General features: G+C 38.2%; 2 protein-coding genes across 2 annotated transcripts in view; both read left to right on the top strand.

The window, feature by feature from the left end:
* The window catches only part of TSLP (thymic stromal lymphopoietin), a 5,560-nt gene extending 2,672 nt beyond the window's left edge, over positions 1-2,888 (top strand). Inside the window, exons 4-5 of the mRNA XM_040492945.1 lie at positions 92-226; positions 2,158-2,888. Of these exons, the coding sequence (XP_040348879.1) occupies positions 92-226; positions 2,158-2,274 (252 nt within the window). The 3' untranslated portion in view covers positions 2,275-2,888. The remainder of the gene's footprint in view (positions 1-91; positions 227-2,157) is intronic.
* An 11,041-nt stretch (positions 2,889-13,929) lies between these two features.
* WDR36 (WD repeat domain 36) overlaps positions 13,930-25,957 on the top strand; it is a 44,030-nt gene continuing 32,002 nt past the window's right edge. Inside the window, exons 1-5 of the mRNA XM_040446915.1 lie at positions 13,930-14,203; positions 16,612-16,639; positions 18,967-19,067; positions 23,542-23,659; positions 24,631-24,763. Of these exons, the coding sequence (XP_040302849.1) occupies positions 14,042-14,203; positions 16,612-16,639; positions 18,967-19,067; positions 23,542-23,659; positions 24,631-24,763 (542 nt within the window). The 5' untranslated portion in view covers positions 13,930-14,041. The remainder of the gene's footprint in view (positions 14,204-16,611; positions 16,640-18,966; positions 19,068-23,541; positions 23,660-24,630; positions 24,764-25,957) is intronic.

The following is a 25,957-nucleotide window of genomic DNA, read 5'->3' as shown; positions in this document are numbered from 1 at the left end:
CTCTTTTTTTGTCTCTTTCCGTTGTTTGTTTTTCCTGGCGTTTTCCCCGGCGTTTCCCGCGTTTCTCGTAAACCTTGCCGCCCGTGAGCAGCCAGATTGCCTCGCTAAAATCGACCTCATTACCTTCTATCCCACCCACGGCTGCACGACACTGGCGAAGGAAATCTTTGCGATAAGAACTAACGCTACGCTCACTCTCCAGTGCCCAGGCTACTCAGGAACGCAGGTAAGCTTTCTAAAGCCTTGGAATTAACCTTGAAGTGGCACTCTGTTGCAGAAGTCATTACGATTTTTATTCAGGTCCTATCTCCTGAAGAGCAAAGGAGCCTGTAACAGCTGTAGACTCAGTACACACAGGGTCCCCAAACCCATCTATTTCTAGGGTTCTGATTCTTTTGGCCCAATTATAGTTCTAAACCTTAGGCAGTGTTTCAGGATATGATCAGTGAGCCTATATCCTGGTTGCCCGAACATGGGAGAGTAATTATCCAAAATGCCAATTCCCAGGGTCCCAACCTAGACCTTAAAAATCACAATCCCTGTGCATTGACTCCTTATGAGATTCTTATCCTAAATTTGAGCAGCATTGTTTGGGCTTCGCACTAAATAATGTGTGTTTCTTTCATAAAATTTTAAATTATACATTAAATCTCTACCTCACATTTGCTTAATTGCTTGTATAGCTCTCTTTACATAGTGGATTTTTGCATATGCAGTTACGTGCATTTGAATGGATGTGTAACTTTGAATAGAAACAGTAGTGCAGAGTTAGGAGAAGGAAGTCTGGAAGACAGCCTTTCCTGACTTTGGATCCTAGTCCCAAAACTTCTATTTTGACATAACTTCTAGCCTCTCTGTGGTCAGTTTCATGTGCAAAATGAGAGTCACATTAGCTAGTCCCATATAGAGTGTTTATGAGGATTAAATGAGTCAATAGATGTGAAAGTACTTAGAATAGTGCCTGGCAAATGACAAGTATTCAATAAATATTGACGTTTTTATGAAGTATTTATAGAGTATTCAATAAATAATGCAAGTAAAGCAGGGCATTTATCTTCCTGATGACAAATTTAAAAAAGACAGAGACAAGTGCAGATATGTATGATTGCTGTGAACTTTCTCAGTCTGCACACTGTGTGGCCAAGGCTGTCACATTTTTAGGGATTAAAGATTGAGCCATATGGTCCATCCATATGGACATCCATAGAGTTGAATGCTCATTACCACACAGCCATGTGAAAAACCTGTTTGGCTCTATGCCTTCCGTCAAGGAGACGCTGGCAAATCTACAGATAGCCACAGTGACATTCATTCATATAAGAAGAGCATAGAAGACAGTCTAGATCAAGTTCTAGACAGCATGCGAGAAAGAGAAAGTCTGAGTAATTTATTTCAGCCCCCTCCCAAGCCCAAAGGGAGAGCCTAAGACCAATATTTCAGATTCAGTAGATTTTAGAGTAAGATTTTTGCTTAGTAACCTGATGAATTTTATTGATCTGAATATTGCATGTCCAGAAGGCCTAGTCTGTCACTATTCAAGAGTAATTCAGGTGAAAGAATACACAGAAAGATTATCACAATCTTTTTTTTTTTTTAAGTTTAGATTCCTTTTTTAGTCTGTGGCACACTTCGGTGGCAGGAGGGACAGAAAGCAGCAGCACTTTGGGTCCAAATAAGAGGTTTACTGAATTACATCTATAAAGAGGCATGAGCTCTGTTCTTGAAGAATGTATGGTCTTGTCAGGGACATCATGAAACCACCAACTTAATCATTTATTTAGTCATTCAATATTCAGCGTTTCCTACGTAAAAGACATTGTTGTCAGCACCACTGGGAATACCCATGATGCAATAATAAAACCAGCATGTGAGAGACAAGTTAAATGAAATACACTCTGAAGAGTTTCCAAAAGAGTTTCCAAAAGAAAAGTTTGAGCAATGAGCAGAGGGCTTGTAAAGGAGGTGGTGCTTGGCGTTGAAGCAAGAGTAGGTGGGTGGAGAGGAGGGAGGGCATTCCTCTAGGAGAAAACACATAGGAGCACATCTAAGCAGGTGTTTGGGGGACACACAGAGATGGATTTGCATAAAGAAGACCCTGCCACTCAGTGGTTGTTAAAGATTGTGACAATCTTGACGATTGATTCTCCTATTCCACAGATAAATAATACCCAGGCAAAGAAGAAAAGAAAGAAAAGACAAGTTACAACAAATAAATGCCTGGAACGAGTCTCACACTTAATGGAATTGTGGCGTCGATTCAGTCGCATTTCATAGAAACAAAATACACCTTCCTTCAGGCTGTATTTCACCCCAACAAAATAAATCATCTTTATTAAGGAGATGTAATGTTAACTCTAACTGTGACACTTAAAAGATCACCAATAGTTATTTTTTTAATTACAGAAGGGTTTCTTGTTTTTGTAAGCTTTTATTGTGTGATGTGGTTTTATAATGCAGGGGAAACACTACCCCTCAAATGCAGGGGGGATACTGCCTGGGCCACTGGCCCTGTGCGGTAATTCTCTGCTGGAACTACATAAGCCTTACTTCAAGGGGAGAATCTAAACATGCAGCAGAAGGAAAAAGAGAAGGCTGAGAAAGGAAAAGGTTGAACTCAAGAGCATGTAAACCTCTGTTTAAAAGGCAGATGCTTCGTCTATGTATACTGATACTTACTGTGTTCTCATGCTAAAATGTACAAAAGAAAATAAAAGCAAAACGTGTGCACAAAAAGTTGTACACATAATGAAGCAATCTGAAAGAATGTCCAAGTAAAATATTGTGCAAGTATTATACATCAAGTTTTAAAAATTATCTGACAAGAGTGATGTATATGCAACCAGGTCCTGAATTGCCTTTATTAAAGCTAAAATATATATTTTTTTAAATTTATGGAATATATTTTTTATTTATTTGTAAGCACTTTTTAAAATGTACATATTGCTTTGTAATTGACACAATATATTTCTTAATAAAACAATTCTCAAATTAGCTTCTTATGAATGGTCTTTTTAATGTGGTTAGTAGACTGAGGTGCATCACTTTTCTTCAGTTTTTTTTTTGAACTCTAGCCTTAATTTTTTAATTCATTAAAAATTTGTTTTTTTATCAGTATAACTGACATACTCATTTCAGATGTACAACATAATGCTTTGGTATTTGTATATATTGCAAAATGATCATCACAATAAGTCTGGTTAGTATCTATCAACATACATAGTTATAGATTTTGTGTGTGTGTGATGAAAACTACAAAGATCTTCATTTCTTTAGTTCATTATGTCCCCTCATTCTTGGAGCCCACTGGCTATGCCCCCTCTTGCTTTGTAGCTTGGCCCTACCTATGGAGAGAATATTTGGGGATAGGTGGCTTCAGGATGCATTCCGATTATCTTTTTCTCAAGCTATGTCTCTAGTCCTTCTTTCCCCTGTTGAATTTCCCCCACACCTGGAAGACAGTGGAGAAAAAGGTAAACAATGTCAAATCATCCATTTTCCTATTCTTGAATGCCTGCTGACAGGTAAAGCCACAGGCACTCTGTCACTCACCTCCCAGTTAGATTGTTCTGAACACCAGTGGGAGGGGCGACCCTAGCCATAGAGTCCAGGCCAAAATAGAGCAGATAGAAACACATGGATTTTTCTTGAGTAGAAACTTTCCCCTGACCACCGCTCTGAGGACTGGTGCTCACAGGAGAAGCTCAAGGTCCCTAAATCCAACTTAGCTGCCAACAGGGAAGAGGAAGCTTACATTATGTACCCAAAAAACATTTATGGAGCACCTACTGTGTGCCATCCCTTCAGCCAAGTACTAGGGATACAAAAGTAAATGAAACACAGCTTTTACCCAAAGAAACTCAGTGTCGCTGAATACGCAATTTCCTTTGCCCTGAGGAAGTTTCCTTTGCTGTCTTTCTAAAATAAAGCCCTCTAAAGAAAGAGACCCAGCCCAGGGACCTAAATGCCATCATAAGAGAAATTCCTGTGGGTATAGCCTGGGCTAGTACTCATTAATTTTCTATGCAAAAGGTGGGAAAAGAAATGACCGTTTAAACCTATTAACTGCATTTTTCTAGGGATCTAGGGATTAACTGATGAGATTTCACCCCACTGTGAAAAGAAATATGCTTACAAATTTTCTCAAGGTTATTGCCAGTTTCTCTATAAGCAGGGAGGAATGAAGAATTGAAGATAGAAGAGGCAGCTCAACGTGTTGATCGAATGCAGTTTCTTTGAGTTTTCTGCTTTATCTTTAAAAATGTGTGTCATTTATATATTTCATTTTTCTATGCACCCCAAGGGTGTTTTAATATAAAAATAATCATTTTAATTACTAACTATCCACTAAAAGTAAAGTACAAGTAGATGCACCATATTAATGTAGTAAGAACTTTTCCAAATGTTGTAAAGGAAATGTGGATTATATATTTCTACTTTTTGAGATGAACTGAGGTTTTCTGGTGGACTCATATGTTGTCATTTTTTTCAATGTTTATTTTTGAGAGAGAGAGAGGGTGCTAGTGGAGGAGGGATAGAGGGGGGGGACAGAAGATCTGAAGTGGGCTCTGAGCTGACAGCAGTATGCCAGATGTGGGGCTCCAAGGATGAGGGGACATAATGAACTGAAGAGAGGAAGATCTTTGAAGTTTTCATCACAAGAAAAAAAATCTGTAACTATGTATGTTGACACATACTAACCAGACTTATTGTGATCATAACTTGAGTCTAAGTCAGATGCTCAACCGACTGAGCTGCCCAGGCGACCCTCGTATGTAGTCAGTTTTATAAATGTTCCATGGTCAGTGGAAGGAAAGCTGCAAATTCTGGTTTAAGCATATATCAACTAGGGCTCCTGTGTTAATTATGCTATTTACATCATCTATAACCTCATGTTGTGACATGTAGACAAAAGCATGCAGCAACAATTGTAATTGGCCGTTATCGTACGATCATCTCTGAGCTGAAGCTGTGAATGGCAAATAAGATGGAAATGGCCTGAGGTTTTAAGTGCACAACCGAATGGATGGATCAACCAAAAGTGAAGTCGGCCCCACTTCTTTATTTTTCTTTGTGTGAGCTACTTGAGTAAAGGTTTTGTTTTGGCTTTGATTTTGGTTTTGGCTTTGAGTCTTCGTTTTGAGTCTACTGGTTTTGAGTCTACTTATTGCTGAAAGCAGCAATTTTTCTGAGGGCCAAAAAGAGATAAGATTTGATTTAAGGAGTAATTTGAAGTGGGGCAGGGGGTAGGGGGTGTTGAGCAAGATGAAATCAGGCCTTAATAACATGGGGAACAAAGCCTAAGTTGTGACCTTAGTTGGGGGCGGGAACCAGGTCCTGTGTACAAGAGTGCCACTCTTTAACATATTTCATATTCCTTCCTCTAACGAAGTCTCTTCTTGCCTTAAAGATTATAGCTAAGATGCTACTTTTCTAGAATGTGCTTTTATGACCCTGTTCCCACCCTTTCTACTCTCCCTTGCACTATTTATGCTTCTTATGGGGAGGGAGATGGTAAGAGATTTCAAATTGTGTTGAGGATGAATTTAGACTGTGTTTGGAGGAGATATCTTGGACATGAAAATTTGTGGAATCATTTAGGGTAAATAGATCACATGGATGTGGAAGCTGAGGAAGACCTAGTGAAATCTTATGAGTATTGCTCATACTTTATCCTGGTATAATAACTAACACATGGTGGATTCTCAGTAAAATACTGAGTAAATTAAATGAATTAAACTGAAATCAAAAGTTAAATACCTGTTTCCCAAGAATAAACTGTTCCTTAAAGGCCAGCATGAGTCAGAAATGGAAATGTCAGCAGCAACTATCTTCTGGTGTCTACCACCTGCTTTCTGCCCCCCCCCCCCATTACTTCTGTAGGTATCTAAAAGGCAAAAATATTATCATATTCCAAAATTAATCAATGTTGTTGCAGTCTGCCACTAATCTCCACAGGCTTCTTTCTTAACAACTCTCCTCTGCCTATTCCTTCCCTCCCCCCAAATGCAAAATAAAGCATTCAAGCATCAAACATCCACTAAGCCTCTATTTTGTGTCATCTCTGGGCACATGGCTGAGAACATAGATAATATGAAAATCTTAAAATCATACCAAAGGATATTTATCATTTGTGAACCTTGTGTCCCTCAGCTTCTCAAGAACAGCTTTAATACTTCTATAAAGAAAAACATACTACATTTTTTTCTTTTAAATCAGTTTTATATGCTACCTTTCACACACTTCTTCAGAAATTCCTACAGGCCTTCACCAGGTTACAATGAGATAATAAACAATCATCAAATCCCAATGGCTTGCGACAAAAACAGTCAGTTGTCACTCATGTTGCAGATGAGCTCCAGGTTTGACCCACACATCTTCTCATTCTAGGATTTAGGCTGAAAAAGCAACCCCCATGTGGGACATGCTTTCTTCTTGTGACAGAGGAAAAGAGCAGAAACATGCAATCACTCTTCAAGCTTCTTCTGGGACATGGTGTACATCACATATGCTTATGTGCGATGAACAAAACAAGTCAAATGCTCCCTATCCTGCTACAAAGGATTTGCTATAAGGCCCAGGCAAAGGACAGGGATAAATCTTATAGGGAGGGTGTATAAATATAGGGAATCCTCAAATAATATATACTACTCATACGCTGGGAGGGGATATGACTGATCTAGGAAAGAAAAAACATTTCATATTTTTAGCATTTTATATGTAGATTTTTTCATGAAGCAAATGTTTATTGAGTAACTCTTATGTTCTAGGCACTGTTCTGGGTGCTCGTTGTGTATCAATGAATAAAACAAAGAAAAAAACTAACCTCTACTTTCATTGAACTTATCCATTATTAAAATAAAATAAATCTATTAGATAAGTTCATAGTATAGTAAGCAGCTCTTCTCTCTTTTTGAATTTGAATAAATATTTACAGACAGTTAGCATCTTGATCACTGTCAAAGCACATCTCAAACATGGCTAGAAATGTGCACTGCTATTGTGATATCCAGAGTAAAAATGGAAGTTCAAGTAAGTACAACATGTCAAGAACTGGTAACAAACTACCATTCTGTTAGCATCTGCTCTTTAATTATCCCAAGTGTTCAAGACTATTTGTGCCAAGTACTATAAATCAAGATTTCCTTGTTCAGGAATGTACAAGTCAGATGTTCAAGTTAGTGGGCCAGTTATTCTCAACAATTCAAACCAGGAGCACTAATTAAAGAGGAAACCCTGGACTAGAGAAGTTAAGTGATGTGGGTCAAATGGTAGAAAAAGGCAACACCTAGTTCAGTACTCTGTTACACTACACTGCCTTTCTCCTTTGATTCAGATGTCCATCTTCTTATAGCCACATCTGTGTTTCTGAAGATCTGTATAGCTCGGAACAAGGCAAAGTCAGTCTGTAGAGTTATCCCTAGCTTCCCTTGTAAAGAATCACTATCATATCAGCACCACTGGCACACACTTGGGCCACAATGCTATGCTAGTATAACATATATCTCCGTTAAGCACGTCTACATTCAACTGATTATTAGTGCCAGTGAGTGAAACCTAACATTGCAAACAAAATTTGGAGTTATGAATAATTTTGCTTTGTAGGTAATGATGTTTGTTGGTACTGTGAGTCAGAATTCAACACCACCTTGGCAAAATAAAATAGTATACTGTTCCCAACTGGTTGGTATGAAAAAGAATGTCTATTGCAAAAGCATTTTTCAGTTTTCCATAAGTAGTTTAATATAACATTTTTTATTAGAAAGAGAAAAGAGAAATCATATTCAACTTTTCTGTTTCAGCAAGTTAAACTGAGCTCTATAGATCATCTCTGTGCTGTTAATGCTAACTTATGTAACATCAGAGTCTAGCCTTAAAATGCAATAATACAGAATGCTTTTTATATTATCAAAAGGAAGCTTAGATGAAGATAAAGAAGCGTTCTCACCCCTACACCCACAGAAGAGGAGAGATCATTCTTTGTCATTTACTATTTCAAAGAATCTGATTTGATTAAACATCATATCATAAATTTTCACAAGAATAATCTGGTTTTCCTGTGAAATATATGGGCTTATGTAAATAATCACAAATTTTATCAATTCTTTTTTCCTCTGTTACTAAACATCTGGTTTGGGAAGTGGTTTTGGGTTGGAAAGCTCTTGTAAGACTGAAAATTTTAGAAATTATTGTCAATTCTATAACCTATAATTCTGATTGGTGCCATTTTCAAAAAAGTCAGGGAGGGGGTACAGAGAGGGTAGATACAAGGAAGGAAAATTTAAAAATGTGCATTACAGTTTTTCTTAGAACAAGATATTGACAGTTTAGTGGTATTTTTAATTAATATTGCTATGAAAGTATTATAGTTTGTCATTTTAGTTCAAAACTATAAGAGTTTTAATTTCCTGAGAGAGATAATATGAAAAGATAGAACAAAAAACTCTCCTAAGATCTCATTCCATAAAAAAAAGAGCCCTACTTCCATTTTTACCTATTATGAATGGCATCTCTAAGTCGGGTATTTTTTAGGCTCTCCAGTTGTTGATATCACATAATACAAAAGGAAAAAATCTTATTTATGCTTGAAGGCTGTTGCTGTGGCTGGTGGTGGAGACCACCTCCCTCTAAAGATGTTGAAAACGCTGAGAAGTTGTTTTCCCACTCTCTGTCACCACTAAAACATGAACATACAATGCAGCCTTGGTCAATAGGACCTGGGGTAAGTCTGCTGCAGGAATTCTGGAAAAGATTTTCTTTTCTTACTCTTCATAACTTGACATTTTGTTTCTACATATTATTTTTAGAATAGCTGCATTCAACTGTTAAAACAAAACAAAACAAAAACCTAGACAGACTTTTCCCAGAAGCCTCTCTCTAAAATCTCATTGGCCAGAATTAGGTCTCAAGTCTTTCCCTAAGCCAATTTCTGGCAAGAAAAATATTAATTTCCACAATTAGCTTAGATTAGTTAATGTTCACTCACTGGAGCTGGGGAGGGGGTTAGCCTCTATTGAACCATTACACCACCTGCTATGGGAACATAATGGAGATTCTGTTAATTAAGAATGAAAAGAAAGTATTTATCTGTCACAGAAAACAAGCACTAAGTGAAGTGACACTGAAGAGTTCAGAGAAAGGAGAACTTGTGGGATAAAAAACTCAGAAAAGACTTTTGCAGAAGCAGTAGAACTTGAACTGGGCTTGGAATAAAAGGGAACTGTTATCCAGAAGGAAGGTATGGGGACGCTGTGCAGAGAAAAGAGCTTAAGCAATGGAATAACTGTTGTTACAAGACATTTAATGTGTTCAAGTTACTGTTGCGGTGTTATAAGCCACTCCAAAACAAATACTGTATTATGTTATTGATTCTGTGGTTCAGAAATTTGGAAAGAGTACAGCAGAGATGGAATGTCAGTTGAGAGAACTGAAATCTGGGAGTGACTCAACACCTATGGGCTGAAATATTCTAGAGGCATCTGTAGTCTCATGCCTGGTGGTTAATGCTGGCTGTGAGCTTAGACTACAGATGGGTTATGGGTTGTAACACTTATACACGGCCTCTCCACATGGCTGTCTCTCCATATGAACTAGTTTGGGCTTTCTCTGCATGGAGGCTAACTGCAAAAGTGGGTATTGCAAGACAGCAAGGTGGGAATGTACAGGATTTTGTCTTGAAAGTCACATGCTCACCATACTTTATTATTTGAAGAAGTCAAAAAGACCCACCCAGGCTCAAGGGGAAGAAAAAAATCCCAAGACTGGATAGTAATAATGTCAAGATCACATTGTATTAAAAGCATGAGGAAGGGGTGCATGGGTGGCTCAGTCAGTTAAGCAGCTGGCTTTGGCTCAGGCCATGATCTCGTGGTTTGTGGGTTTGGGCCTTGCATCAGGCTCTGCACTGCAGAGTCTGCTTGGGATTCTCTCTCTCTCTCTCTCTCTCTCTCTCTCTCTCTCCCTCCCTCCCTCTCTCTGCCCCTCCCCACTTGTGATCTCTCTCTCAAAATAAATAAACTTTTTAAAAAAAGAGCATAAGGAATAGGCAATATTGTTGTGATCATTTTTGGAAACTCAATCTGCTACAGAATGAAACTTCTTCTAAAGTCTCAAAGCTGAGAACAGGAGGTTCTTTGTCTCCCTGTGTCTAAGGAAACCTTGCAAGTCATTCATTTAGGACTTGCTTAAGAGGTGGCCAAACTGATCTGGTGACTGTAACCAGATCACAAACAAAGTAAGAGAATGCCAGATAGTAATTAGAGGATTAATTGAAGAGAATTTGTAGATGTAGAGAGAGTTGTGGTTTTTCCACCAGTCCTCACCAAGAAGAGGGGAACTGAGTTGTCCAACACCTGCAATTCTAAAGCTAAATGAAGCCCCCCCCCCCTTACAGAGATTAGGAGTATGTACAAGCAAGTCAGATGGATGATTTACTCCCAGCCTACTGAGTGGCAGAATTTTGTAGGCTCAAACCAAGTCCACCTAAATGAAATGCAAGATAGTACTTGGAAGATCCTCAAATGTGTCTTTGAAGATGAGTCATAGTCATTTTTATGAGAGTGCCTAAAAACAAGGTTTACCTCTCACTGGGAGAACTCTTAAGGGGAGGAGACTGGTCAGAATAGACTCTGCAATGACTAGGATCTTGAGAGAGATCAAGAGTTGGTCAAGAAGTATGACAGAGAGGACATTTGACAGTCAAGAGACTAGTACAAAGCGTACCTTTGAAATACAATGTTTTCTTACATTTTCCTTTTCCTGACCCAAAAGGAGCAGAGTCAAGGTGGCAGGGGCAAGAAGAGTAAAAGAAGAGGTTAGTAGGAGCAGGTCTGGTGCCTGTCTTTTCTAAAGCATGGTTCTCTAGTTTTTCCTTTAGTTCTTTTTAAATTTTTTTTTTCAACGTTTATTTATTTTTGGGACAGAGAGACAGAGCATGAACGGGGGAGGGGCAGAGAGAGAGGGAGACACAGAATCGGAAACAGGCTCCAGGCTCTGAGCCATCCGCCCAGAGCCTGACGCGGGGCTCGAACTCACGGACCGCGAGATCGCGACCTGGCTGAAGTCGGACGCTTAACCGACTGCGCCACCCAGGCGCCCCTTTCCTTTAGTTCTATATGCATTCTCAGCTCCTATCCCCACCCCATTGACTAGGCAGAATCATTTTGTTTTAAAGGTTGCTGCTTTCTCTGTGCTTCTGACCCAAATATTTTTTTTTTTATCTTTATTTATTTTTAAGAGAGAGAGAAACAGACAGAGTGTGAGCAGGGGAGGGGCAGAGAGAGAGGGAGACACAGAATCTGAAGCAGGCTCCAGGCTTTAAGCTGTCAACACAGAGCCTGATGCAGGGCTCGAACTCATGGACCGTGAGATCATGACCTGAGCCGAAGTTGGATGCTTAACCAACAAAGCCACCCAGGCCCCTATGACCCAAATATTTCTAACCAATACAGATACAAAGAGTATTAGGAGATTGAGGAGGATATATAAGGGCAAAACAAGAGAGTTTTCTTAGGAAAATCAGTTTCTTATTTTTGAAATATTTGGATATACCTCTCCTATATCATGACATTTCAGTCAAGATATCAGCACAGCTGCTGTCATCTGAAGGCTGCAGGCTTCGCTGGGACTGAAGAATCTGGTTTCAAGGTGCTTCTACTCTCACACACAGTGAAGTAGTTTTGGTGGTTAGCAAGAGGCTCTCAATTCCTTGCCACGTGAAATGCTCTATGGGACTGCTTGAGTATCCTCCCAACATGGCAGTTGACTTCCTACAGAGCAAGTGACCCAAAAAGGAGCAAGTCAAAATCTTCAACATCTTTTATGACCTAGCCTGGCTACCCAAGTCAACACTATTTAGCGCGAGAGGGAACTTTACAAGGGCATGAATACCAGGAGGTAAAAATCATTGAGGGCCATCTTGGAGGTTGGTGATCACATCACATGAAGTCACTGACTTCATGGACTTATTACAAAAACTACACAGAAACAGTCATATTTAAACTTTTTAAAAAAGTTAGAAATGACAACATGACACAGCTGTATGTTTAATTTACCTGAATCTTGTGAAGCCCCGGTGTGTTGAATCAAATTGAAAACCATCATTTGTCAATGGTCTACTACATTTCCATTTTCTTTTATTCTTTGTGACTAGTATCCTTACGGGCATCTCTAAGCAAAAAGAGTAATAGCTAGTTCCTTTTCTCCCACCACACATTCACACACTTTGCTGTCAGCTGAATAGGAAGCAACTCAGGGAGGTAACTTGTGGGGAGAAATAAACTTTGGCCAACGGTTAAACTGGAAAACTCACAATCAGCCACTAACATCCCCCTTAAAAAATCACAGCACAACAGCTGGCATGTGTATCTACTGCTACTATACTACTAAATCTTCAATGATGGCTCTAATTTTTTAAACTTTTGCCTCACTGTCCAGATGGAGGTTAAAGAACATAAATCTGATTGTCAGAGCTAAATTCAAATTGCTGACTACTATTAATTAAGCGACCCTTGGTAAATTAGGTAATCTCTGGGAATTTCAGGTTCCTTATCTAATGTGAATCCACACCCATTCTATGACTGAAAGTTTGGTCTTGAAAGTGTGACTGCTAGATGCATATTTTCCTATCATCCAGCTGCCCTTCAGTGACACCCCCCCCCCCCCAGCTTCTTCTCCTTTTCTAAACCTAGTGCTAGTCTGGATTTGGATGCTAAAAAATCTCAGAACTTTGTACAAATCACTTAACCCCAATGAACCAGTTTGCTCATTTAGAAAACAGTAATATAATATTTGTCCTAAATTCACAGCTTTAATTTGAAGATTATATTAAATAATGGGTGTCAAGGGCTTGTGAACTGTAAAGCCTGAAGACGTTTTTCAATTTTCTTCCCAAACTGTCAATACATGCAGACATCTTAAGTTTTATTATAAAAGCAACATCTGCATTGCACACAATTTACAAAACTCTTAAAAATGCTTATCTAGTAGTTAAAATCATTTGTAAACATTTCCATCAGTCAGAGATTTAAAGTGACACATTAATATTACATTTTTTTTACTGTAAACAAACTCAGTAAAAAACAAAAAAATCTTTGTATTATGGAAAATTTCAATTTTATACTCAAGCATAGGGATAGTATTGTGAACTCTCAAATACCCAATCCCCAGATTAAACAATTACCAGCTCTATTTCATCTAAATGCTTCACCTCATCCCCAGTTATTTTGAAAGCAAACCCCAGATATATCACTTCATCCGTAAATATGTCGGTATCTATCTACAAAAGGTAAGAATCTTTAAAAGCATAATCACAATGCTAATATCACATATAAAAATTAACAATAATTTCTTTTTTATTATTAAAATTTTTTGTTTATTTTTGACAGAGAGAGAGAGAGAGAGAGACGGAAAAAATATGAGTGGGGGAGGGGCAGAGAGAGAGACAGAGAGAGAGACACAGAATCTGAGGCAGGCTCCAGGCTCTGAGCTGTTAGCACAGAGCCTGACGCGGGGCTCGAACTCACCGACCCCGAGATCATGACCTCAGCCCAAGTCGGACGCTCAACCGACTGAGCCACCCACGCGCCCCACAATAATTTCTTAATATCATCAAATATCCAGTGTTCAGATTTTCTCGAGAGTCTCATGGTTTTATGCAATTTTATAACTGCACGTTTAACTTGACTCTGTCAACACTACACCTGGTCTCCCTTCACCGTCCGGGTCGTTCCGCTTCCCCTGCCGCTCGCCCTCCTCCAAGGTCCCTGTTGCAGTTTTCTTTCAACCCCACCAGACGTGGGGAACATCTCTGGAACCCTGGAGACGACCGCCCGCGGAACCGAAGTCGCGCCTCCTCTGCGAGCTCTGGTGGGAGTTCTTTTTCAATTGCACTAAGAGCCGTGTCTGCTAACCGATTGGCAGGGGAAACCGGAAGCGCTTGTGAGTTTGTAGAGCGGTTGAAGAACTGCCACGAGAAGAAGGGAAGGACCTGGTCCGCTGGTTTTCATCGGGACTGGAGCTCAGAGGAGCCTGGACCGCAGTATCGATGGAGGGTGGGACGGGAGGTCGAACCAGCAGCGCGCTTTTCGCGGGTTTCCGGGCTTTGGGGCTTTTTAGCAACGACATTCCACACGTGGTGCGGTTCAGTGCTCTGAAGCGCCGATTCTATGTGACGACCTGCGTGGGCAAGAGCTTCCACACCTATGACGTGAGTGACTTCTTCCTTCGCCAGCCTCCCGGGAACCACCCTCTTAGCCCCCAGCTGAGAGCTGCCTCAGCTCTCTCCAGGGGCAGTCCTGCTCTGCTCCCCCACTGATCAAGGGCTTGCGTTTCTGCCTTCTCTTCCCTAACTCCTACCTGTCCAGTTTCATCACGACTTCACATCCACGTGCTGTTGTTGTAGCCCTTGCAATCCGCTTGGGGCGAGTTTCGGAGGCTGTCCAGCTAGGGAAAAGTACCAGAGAACATTTCAGTTCTATAGCAATGTATTTGTTCAGTAAATATCCGTTCAGGTTCCCTTGAAGATGTAAACGTGATTAAGACCAGTTTCTGCCCCCTCTTAACGAGAAGGACTTGTAAGACATTTTATTGTGCAATTTCTGACACGCTGGATTAGAAATTCAGACTAAAATACATTGGAAGATCTTGGAGGGGGTGAGCATCTATTTTCTACTAACATTTGAGGGTCTCGTACGGTGCTTCTTAGTCTAAGCCTGGCAGCAACTTCTTTGTGAGATATGTATCGTTTACCGTTTTCCGTAGCACCTTGTATAAACTAGGAAACAATCTCAGAAATTAAGTTATTTGTCCCAGGGCTTCCTGCTTGTTAGTGATGGTTTTTCTCCTTTAATTTCTTATGAATCATAGTCTTTTGTTGCTGTTTACTTTTTCCCCTTCATCTTCTCCGAAGGAATGTATGCTCTGTGAAAGCAGGGAGCTTTTCTTTATGATAAAGATGGTAATAGCCAGTGTTGATGAAGCGCTTTTTGTGGAAGCTGAGCTGTGAAGTTGCATTCTTTTAAGGATTGTGGGAAGCAAATGTGTTAGTAGCAAGAAGAGTTGGCTGTTGGTAGCTGGTTGAGTTAGTGGAAGAGGAAAGTGAGGGACATGCCCAAAGTGGAGATGGTGCTGGTGATGGCAGCTAACGTTTATTAAATGTTAATTATGCCTGGGTCCGTTAACACATTTTATACATTGAATACTCATAACAACTCCATAAAGCAGGTACCTATTTTATTTAATTTTTTTTAAGTGTATTTATTTTGAGAGAGAGAGAGAGAGAAAGCACGCAAGCACGGGCACGCTAGTGGTGAAGGGGTAGAGAGAGGGAGAGAGAGAATCCCATTTGGGCTTTGCACTGACTGTGAGGAAGAGGAGCTCCATCCAATGAACAATGAAATCATGACCTGTGCTAAAATCAAGAGTCGGATTCTTAACCATCTGAGCCACTCAGGTGCCTGGTACTTATTTTAATTCTTATTTTACAGATGAGGAGGAATTTGAGACACAGGGAGACTGATTAATTTTGTCAAGGTCATGTTGCTGGATCAGTAACCATAGATTGGGATCAGCTAATTACAGCCTGCAAGCCAGTCCTATCCTGCATTTGTTTTTGTATATCTGTGACATTTTTATCTTTTTGAGTTTAAGTGTTTTGAGTTTATTTGTTCGAGTTTATTCTAATATAATGATCTCTAAGTAAAATTTTCCACAGTAGTAGAATACAATATAATTAAATTTTGCATGGTATGGAGACCTGTGTGTGTTTACATTTAAGAAATATAGGATATGTAAAAAAAAAAAAAAAAAAAAAAAAAGAAATATGGGATATGTAATTTGATCTCCAAGGGCCCTTTCAGTCTTAATATTCTAGCATCTCTGGGATTTGAGTTTACACTTATACCTCACTGAACTCTGTGCTTCAGAGATGGGTGGTTTTGACATTTAAAAAAATTTTTTTTTAACGTTTATTTATTTTTGAGACAGAGAGAGACAGAGCATGAATGGGGGAGGGTCAGAGAGAGAGGGAGACACAGAATCGGAAGCAGGCTCCAGGCTCTGAGCTGCCAGCACAGAGCCCGACGCGGGGCTTGAACTCACAGACTGTGAGATCATGACCCGAGCCGAAGTTGGACGCTTAACCGACTGAGCCACCCAGGTGCCCCAGTTTTGACATTTTTAAATGGTTGGAGAAAAAATAAAAACTAACAATATGTCATGACATATTAAAATTACATGAAAATCAAATTTCTGTATACATAAGTCAAATTTATTGGACTAGAGCTATACACATTTGTTTATATATTATATGTGGTTGCTTTCAAGTTTTGTTAGCAGTTGCGTAGTTTCAGCAAAGACCACATAGCCTGCCACGCCCTGAAGTATTTACTATATGACCCTTTGTAGAAAACGTTTATGTCCCCCTTCCATCACCACTCCTGATGAAATAGTTGAAAATATAAGTTTTCCTAATAATGAAAAATTAGGGTCAGTAAATATATTTTTTAGGAAAGAGAGCATAGCAGATTATGTATGAGATTATCTTAGTTTTCAAGTGTTAAATTTTCATTAACAAAAGCAATTATAATCTAATTTTTTTTTTCTTTTTAAAAACAGGTTCAGAAACTTAGTCTGGTGGCAGTAAGTAAGTATAAACTTCATCCTGAATTTATTCATGTTTAGTGTCTTTTAAAAATATTAAATTTGGGGGGCACCTGGATGGCTCAGTCCATTAAGCATCTGACTTTGGCTCAGGTCATGATCTTGTGGTTCGTGAGTTCGAGCCCCGTGTTGGGCTCTGTGCTGACAGCTCGAGGCATGGAGCCTGCTTTGGATTCTGTGTCTTCCTCTCAGTCTGCCCCTCCCTCACTCATGCTCAGTATCACTCTGTCGCTCAAAAATAAATGTTAAAAAAATTTTTTTTAAATATATTAAGTTTTTGTCATTAATTTTAAGACACAGGAATATATAAGAAATTCATTGTGTATTTCTGATAAACTTACATAGTTAAAAAATAAGTTCAGGATAGAATCAGATGTCACATTTAGTTGTCATCTCTTTAGTCTTTTTAAATTTAGAATAGTTCATTAGACTTTGTGTTTCACAGCATTGATATTTTTGAAGAGTATAGGCCAGTTCTTTTATAGAATGTCCTTCAATTTGACCTTTTCTGCTGTTTTCTCATGATCAGATTCAGGTTATGCACTATGGCAAGAATAACAAAGAAATAATTCAGAATTCTCAGTGAATTTTATTAGCAGGCATATGCTGTTGATTGGCTCTATTCCTGGCAGTGGTAACTTTGATCATTTTATTAAGGTAAGGTTTTTCAGGAGGCTCCATTTTAAAGTTTTACTCTTTGTAATTAATAAGTATCTTGTGGTTAGATACAGTGAGACAGTGTAAATATCCTGTTACTTTTGAGAGTTTTACCCACCGTTTTGTCACTTAGTGATGGTACTTGCCTGAACCAGTTATTAGAATGATGATTACCAAATAGTGATTTTCGGGTTCCATCATTCCTTCTACTGTAAGGAAGGGTTTTCCCTTTTCCTACGTTTTGATACTTTTCCAATAGAAGGAAAATTTATTTTTTTGGAAACCGTTTTACAGAATAAAGGGCCTGCCAAGGCTGAGAGATTGTAGTATAACCATGAAATGTGATCTTTGTAACAGAAACAGAGGAGAACTATAAGGAACCTAGTGTATGTGTCTGATTAACTTAAAATTTTAAAACGATTATAGAAGGGCACTATAACCTAAGTTGAATACAAAGTGATTAATAAACTCATGAAAATAGTATTTGGGGAATGAAATTTTTTTTTAAGTTTTATTTTGTTTATTTTGAGAGAGAGCAGGCGAGCACGGGTGTGGGGGAGGGGCAGAGAGAGGGAGAGAGAGAACCCCAAGCAGGCTCTGCACTGTCAGTACAGAGCCCAGTGTGGGGCTTGAGCTCACGAACCGTGAGATCATGATCTGGGCTAAGATCAAGAGTCAGACGCTTAACAGACTGGGCCACCCAGATGTCCTGGGAATGAAATCTAAAAGTAGAATATGCAGCATGAAAAATACTTAAAACAATCATCTATCTTCTAACTCTCCTGCCCCTAAAACAAGGAATAAAAAGAAAAGGCCAATGTGACCATGATAGAGAGGAATAAAGAAATCATATCGTGTGAGAAATGGCTAGAGGTGATAGGCATATTTGCCTTGGAGAAGACTGAGTAGATAACTGTATTGTTCATTTAAAGGGTCAGGATTTATAGAGTATCATAGGGAATTTTTCTGAGGTTTTCCCAAAGCATAGACTTAAATAGGGGTTAGGTCTTGATTTACTTTAAAAATTTTCCTAGAGTTATAAGTAAATGTGACATTCCTGAAGGCATTTACATGAAGGGTTGGTAACTATCTGCCAGTTTTTTATGTGAAGTGTGATTTTTTTCCAAATAACTTCAAAAAGCTTTTCATTTCTTTAGGATTACATTTTAATGTCTGTAAATATTAGATTTTAATTCTCTTAGGGAAGATCAGGTGATTTAATATTCTCAGTCTGGTAGTTATTATTAGAAGTATAAAGTAACATTGAAGTCAAGTTTATACCGATTATTAGTTTTTATTCATGTATCTACACATAGATACATATTTAAAAAAAATTTTTTTTTCAACGTTTATTTATTTTTGGGACAGAGAGAGACAGAGCATGAATGGGGGAGGGGCAGAGAGAGAGGGAGACACAGAATTGGAAACAGGCTCCAGGCTCTGAGCCATCAGCCCAGAGCCTGACGCGGGGCTCGAACTCACGGACCGCGAGATCGTGACCTGGCTGAAGTCGGACGCTTAACCGACTGCGCCACCCAGGCGCCCCTTTATTTTTTAATTATAGCCATGAAAAATGGTATATGTATACTTGAGATTTCTATCTGTGCCAAGATCTTACAATTTCTTATTTCTTTTATATTGTCTTTTACCTAGGTAACTCTGTCCCACAGGATATCTGCTGTATGGCAGCTGATGGGAGGCTAGTCTTTGCTGCTTATGGGAATGTTTTCTCTGCATTTGCCCGTAATAAAGAGGTTTGTATCACTGAACTATTTTAATGTGTTTTTTGCAGTTAATAGTTAATTGTAGTGAAAGCGGAGGGAACTTTAATGTTGCTGTTCTTCTACTACAATGCTCTGGACATGTACTTGTTTTATTTTAAACATTTATCTGGTTTTCTGGAGGAAGAGAAAGTTGATTTAATCAAATTTTCAAAATTAGTTAAAACTGGCACTTTAGTTTTCTTCATCAGGGTTGAACATCAGAATTATTTGGGCAGCTTCTTCAAAATTTTCCTGCCCAGTTGGGTCTCATATCCTGAGCTTTCTACTTTGTATTTTTGGGTGGGGTAGGATTTAGAAAATACTTTTGAAAATGCTTTCCCAGGAGATTGTTTTTTTTTTCCTTTTTTTTTTTTTTAAATCCAAGTTAGTGAGAGGCGCCTGGGTGGTTCAGTCAGTTGAGCGTCTGACTTCTGCTGAGGTTATGCTCTCACAGTTTGTGGGTTTGAGCCCCATGTCAGGCTCTGTGCTGACAGCTCAGAGTCTGGAGCCTGCTTTGGATTCTGTCTCCCTCTCTCCCTGCCCCTCCCCAGCTCATGCTCTGTTCCTCTCTCACTTAAAACAGTAAAATAAAAGGTAAAAAGTTTTTTTAAATCCAAGCTAGTGAGTGTATAGTCTAATAATGATTTCAGGAATCGAATTTAGTGATTCATACTAACATAAAATACCCAGCGCTCATCCCAACAAGTGCCCTTCTTAATGTCCATCACCCATTTACCTTTTAGCCCATCCCCCCACCCACCACCCTGCCAGCAACTCTCAGTTTCTTCTCTGTATTTAAGAGTCTTTGAGTGGCTTCCAGAGTGGCTGCACCAGTTTGCATTCCCACCAGCAGCACAAAAGGGTTCCTCTTTCTCCGCATCCTTGCCAACATCTGTTGTTGCCTAAGTTCTTAATGTTAGCCATCCTGACAGGTGTGAGGTGGTATCTCATTGTTTTGATTTGTATTTCTCTGGTGATGAGTGATGTTGAGCATCTTCTCATGTGTCTGTTAGCCATGTTTTCATTGGAAAAGTGTCTATTCATGGTTTTTTTTGCCCATTTCTTCACTGGATTATTGGTTTTTTTGGGTGTTGAGGTTGATAAGTTGTTTATAGAGTTCAGATACTAACTCTTTGATATGTCACTTGCAAATATCTTCTATTCCATTGGTTGACTTTTAGTTTTGCTGATTGTTTCCTTCGTTTTGCAGAAGCATTTTATCTTGATGAGGTCCCAGTAGCATCTTTGCTTTTGTTTCCTTTGCCTCCAGAGAAACGTCAAGTAAGAAGTTGTTGCAGCTGAGGTCAAAGATGTTGTTGCCTATTTTCTTCTCTAGGATTTTGATGGCTTCCTGTCTTATGTTTAGGTCTTTCACCCATTTTGAGTTTATTTTGTCTGTGGTATAAGAAAGTGGTCCAGGTTCATTCTTTTGCATGTCTCTGTCTAGTTTTCCCAACACCATTTACTGAAGAGACTCTTTTTTCCATGAGATATTCTTTCCTGCTTTGCCAAAGGTTAGTTGGCCATACGTTTGTGGGTCCATTTCTGGGTTCTCTATTCTGTTCCACTGATCTGAGTGTCTGTTTTTGTGACAGTACCATACTCTCTTGATTACAGCTTTCTGACACAGCTTGAAGTCCAGAATTGTGATGCCTCCTGCTTTGGTTTTCTTTTCCAACAGTACTTTGGTTATTTGGGATTTTTTTCTGGTTCCATGCAAATTGTAGAATTGTTTGTTCTAGCTCTGTGAAGAATGCTGGTGTTATTTTGATAGGGGTTGCATTGAATATATAGATTATTTTGGGCAGTATCAACATTTTAACACTATTTGTTCTTCCAATCCACAATCATGGAATATTTTTCTGTTTCTTACTGTTTTGTAGTTTTCAGAGTATAGATCTTTACCTCTTTGGTTAGATTTATTCTTAGGTATCTTATGGTTTTTTGTGCAATTGTAAATAGGATTGATTCCTTGATTTTGTTTTCTGCTGCTTCATTATTGGTGTATAGAAATGAAACCAATTTCTGTACATTGGTTTTTATATCCTTTGACTTTGCTGAATTCATGTATCAGTTGTAGCAGTTTTTTGGTTGAGTCTTTTGGGTTTTCCACATAGAGTATCATGTCATCTGCAAATAGTGAAAGTTTGACTTCCTTCTTGCTGATTTGGATGCCCTTTATTTCTTTTTTGCTGCCTGATTGCTGAGGCTAGGACTTCCAACACTATGTTGAATAACAATGGTGAGAGTGGACATCCCTGTCGTGTTTCTGCCTGTAGGGGAAAAGCTCTTAGTCTTCCCCCATTGAGGATGATATTAGCTGTGGGTCTTTCATATATGTCCTTATGATCTTGAGGTGTGTTCCTTCTATCCGTACCTCTTGAGGGTTTTTATCAAGAAAGGATGCTGTTTTTTGTCAAATGCTTTTTCTGCATCTGTTGAGAGGATCACGTGGTTCTTATCCTTTTATTAATGTGATGTATCACATTGATTGATTTGCAGATATTGAACCAACCCTGCATTCCAGGAATAAATCCCACTTGATCATGGTGAATAATTCTTTTAATGTATTGTTGGATCCAGTTTGCTATTATCTTGAGAATTTTTACATCCATGTTCATCAGGGAAATTGGTCTATAGTTCTCCGTTTTAGTGGGGTCTTTGTCTGGTTTTGGAATCAAGGTAATACTGGCCTCATAGAATGAGTTTGGAAGTTTTCCTTCCATTTTTATTTTTTTGGAACAGCTTAAAAAGAATAGATGTTAACTCTTCTTAAAATGTTTGGTAGAATTCCCCTGGAAAGCCATCTGGCTCTGAACTTTTGTTTTATGAGAGATTTTTTATTACTGATTTAATTTCTTTACTCATTATGGGTCTGTTCAAATTTTCTGTTTCCTCCTGTTTCAGTTTTGGTAGTTTACATGTTTTGGAATTTGTCCATCTCTTCCAGATTTGTTGGCATATAATTTTTCATAATATTCTCTTATTATCGTTTGTATTTCTGTGGTGTTGGTTGTGATCTCTCCTCTTTCATTTGTGATTTTATTTATTTGGGTCTTTTCTTTTTTCTTTTTGATCACTCCTGCTAGTGGTTTATTAATTTTGTTAATTCTTTTAAAGAACCATCTTCTGGTTTCATTGATTTTTTTTTTTTTTTTTTTTTTTTAATTTCGCTGTCATTGATTTCTGCTCTAAAATCATTTCCCTTCTTCTGCTGTTTTGGGCTTCATTTGCTGTTCTTTTTTTGGCTCTTTTAGGTGAAAGTTTAGGTTATGTATTTGAGACCTTTCTTCCTTCTCTAGGAAGGCCTGAATTGATAATATACTTCTCTCTTATATTGCCTTTGCTGTATTCCTGAGGTTTTGGACTGTCATGTTTTCATTTTATTTATGCCACTACTTTATGTGGATTGACTTTTTCATTATGAACAACTCAGCCCATGACTCCTTTTCTAAGAACCAAGTGGTTCTCTGTATAGAGAAAACTAGATTCTCTGTTTTCTACACTGGTAAGGAAGGGTCTTTTCTTAATCTCTCATTTGGTTTCTAAGTTTGTTCTGGAAAAACAGCCTTGAGAGATGACCTGGCTCAGGAGGTCCAGAATGAAAAGGGAAGTGGCAGTATGGATGCCTAGATAGCCAAGGATTCGGATCAGTGTACTTGTTAAGGTCTAATTTGGACTGACATTTGTTCCCAGGGTCCTCCATCATCACTGCCTGTGGCAGAGGAGGGCAGTTTACCTGTGGAGGTCTTTCATGGGACTTATTTGAATTTTTAGAGTCAGGAAAAATGTCCTTTTTTTTTTTTTTTTTTTTAGTACAAAATACTGCAGTTTGTAGTTTTCCCTGGAAGATACAAATAGAGAGAAAGTAAGGGTGGCAAGGCATGGGAGACTAATTGCAGGAATTGTAGGAAGCTGTTACCACTTCTAGGTCCAAAGGACAAGGAGAAGAAATAATGTTTCTGGAATTTGGTGAGAACTGAAATCATGGAGAAGGGGCTGTAGTTCTTAAGGAATGCAGCTACTGTAAGGATAAGGGTCTCTGTGTGTCAGAACAGAAGTACTCTATCCTCCCTATCTCATCTGGAAGCCAGCTGGTGATGGAGCTTATAGAGTTAGCCTTCTAGAACATAACCATTTTTTTAGGATGCATGGAGTAGTGCTGGTTAGATTGGGTGAACAACCCGGCTGTATGTGTCCTCCCTAAGCTCAGTTGTGAGGTTGAACTTCAGAGGTCTCATTTCTATGTTTCTAGTTTAGGCTTCCTTATTATTGGACTGGCTGAGGGAGCAGGTGAAAATGTCTGGTTCCTTGCCATTTGTTAATCTAACCTTGGATAATCAAAAGTTGGATTACGTTTCTTAATGAGAGCATCTTTAGGATTAGCATGTTTTTGGTTAATATGAATAATGTTAAATGTTGAATGAGTAATAATATTAAATTCTTTTGAACTTTAACATTGTAGGTAGTACACACCTTTAAGGGTCATAAAGCAGAAATCCATCTGTTGCAACCCTTTGGGGATCACATTATCTCTGTTGATACTGACAGCGTTCTTATTATTTGGCACATATATTCAGAAGGTAAGAATGAGCCAATTTATTGCATTATCATGGGGGCGGATAGTATGTGTGCAGCTAAAATTAAAGACCTATGTAAACACAACTTCCATGCCAGAGGTTTCACATGTAATCAGAAAAAAATTTAGACTCTTTAATATATATGAAGAAAAAGGTTGTAAGTAAAAAATGTATAGATAATTTTAGTCAGCTAGGAGCTAACTATAGTACTTATAACCTGTTTAATGTATTAATTTCAGCTAATACATTTTCCATTGCAGTTCTCCAAGTTCAGTGATGCGTGAATTATTTTCTCTGTAGAGTGCATTTTGGTATATGATTACACCTGAGTAACTCTTGGTTTGTATTTTCAACTTTCCGCAAAGGAGATTGTGGTAGTAAACTAAAGATCCTGTAAAGATCCTATAACCTAAAGGAAAGTATACATCCTTTCTTTAAGAATATGAGTCAGTGTTCTTTAACTGTGATAGTCTTATACAGTGGTAGTGAGCTATGTTTGGTGGAAATGTATGAGAATCACTGTTTTTACTTTCACCAAGATTTACCTCTTACTTTTTACATCTTTGAGAGACCCATCAATCTCCCTAGATATTTGGCCTTTCACTCCATGGAAGAGTTAAGTATAAGTACTTCACTTTGGAATATTCACTCTGCCTCTTGATCAAATTATAAAAATAGTAAGGCTGATTCCTTTTTTTAAGCCTTATTTTTTATTCCTATAAACAAGTTCAGCAATGAGTGGAATTTTTAATAGTACTGATATTAGAATTTTAGAAAACTTTTGACAGTCTAAATTACATTTACAAGTTGCCCCTCATCACATTTAATTTCTCAAGGAATGTGTAAAGGTTCGAATGTAAGTCTTTGGTTTATATTAAGACATAAATCTCTGATATGGTAGGCTTACTTTAAGGGCTAGATATATGGATATATGAAAAATAATTACATGTTGTTTATAACTTTTACTTTTGTAGAGGAATATCTGCAATTGACTTTTGATAAATCGGTATTTAAAATTTCTGCAATTTTGCACCCAAGTACCTACTTGAATAAAATACTTCTTGGCAGTGAACAAGGAAGCCTACAGTTGTGGAATGTAAAATCCAAGTAAGCACTTTATTTAGAATATAATGTAGGTGGTTCCCATCTTATCCTTACCTACTACTCCCTAACGCATACTTAAGTCTCTCAATTCTCCCTGCCTTTATATGTTTACCTGAGGGCCTTCTCTAAGTATACCTACTTTTGGTGTTGTTACTCACGGTATTACATAGGCAAAAGGTGGCATGTGGTCCTGGCATATGGTAGGCAGCTTCATAAGTATCCATTTGAAAGTATATACTAATGGCCCTAATCTGTAAAGAATCCATATAACTATAGAGAAGACTCTAGTAAAGTAACATAAGAAAATAATTATGTGTTGGTCACTGGACAGCATCTAGTTTTCAATAAACTGAAGAAGTAGGAGAAGGCAAAGTCAATCAGTATTAATTTAGTGCTAGCATTTAGGAATCATTTTTAGGGTAAAAGTCCTTGTATTATCAACCACAAACTTGATGGACATTTACTATAATATTATTGGTATAGCTGGAGGGCTAGATAAATGGTTTTGAATACCTCCACCTGTTATTTGAACATTTATCCGGAGAAAAAAGTGATAGTTCAATCTTTGTATAGCATTAAAAAGACAAAAATATTTGACCATCCAAATTGTACTTTCTAAATCCCTCATAAATTTGAAAGGGAAAATAAGATTATCAAAGGTTTAACATTTATCCTAGTTTGTAGTTTTAAATCAGTGTTTTCATTCAATTTAGCAAATATTGACTACCTAACCTTGTAGGTTTAGGGATAATGACAGAAGTATTGTCTCTGTTCCTGCATTATATATTGAGGCTCTTTATGTGATGTTTACACACTATTTTACATTAAATATTCCTTGGATAATCATTGAGTAACTAATCTGTGCCCACTTACCAAATTTACTATATGATTTAATACTTTATTGAATATCATTATAACAATTTCAGAATCTGTTTCTTCATGGACTTCTTTATCGTTTGTGGCTTGATTCTGTAATTTAGAGCAGCATCACTATTGTCATGTGACAGTTATATAACATAAGTATCATAGTTATATTCCCATTGGTAATATTTTTCTAGAAACACATTGCAGTGAAAAAACAAGATCCACCTACATTCTAAGATGGTTTTTTGTCATAGTCTGTAATATAAAATGATTTTTAGCTTGTATTTTTTTTCTATTTCTTAAAGAGTTCGCATAATATAGTAGTTACTAGCA

Source organism: Herpailurus yagouaroundi, unplaced genomic scaffold (genome assembly GCF_014898765.1).
Source record: "Herpailurus yagouaroundi ecotype Mexico unplaced genomic scaffold, PumYag 29, whole genome shotgun sequence".
Taxonomy (NCBI): domain Eukaryota; kingdom Metazoa; phylum Chordata; class Mammalia; order Carnivora; family Felidae; genus Herpailurus; species Herpailurus yagouaroundi.
The sequence above is the reverse complement of the archived record's forward strand: the minus strand, read 5'-3'. Positions and strand labels throughout refer to the sequence as shown.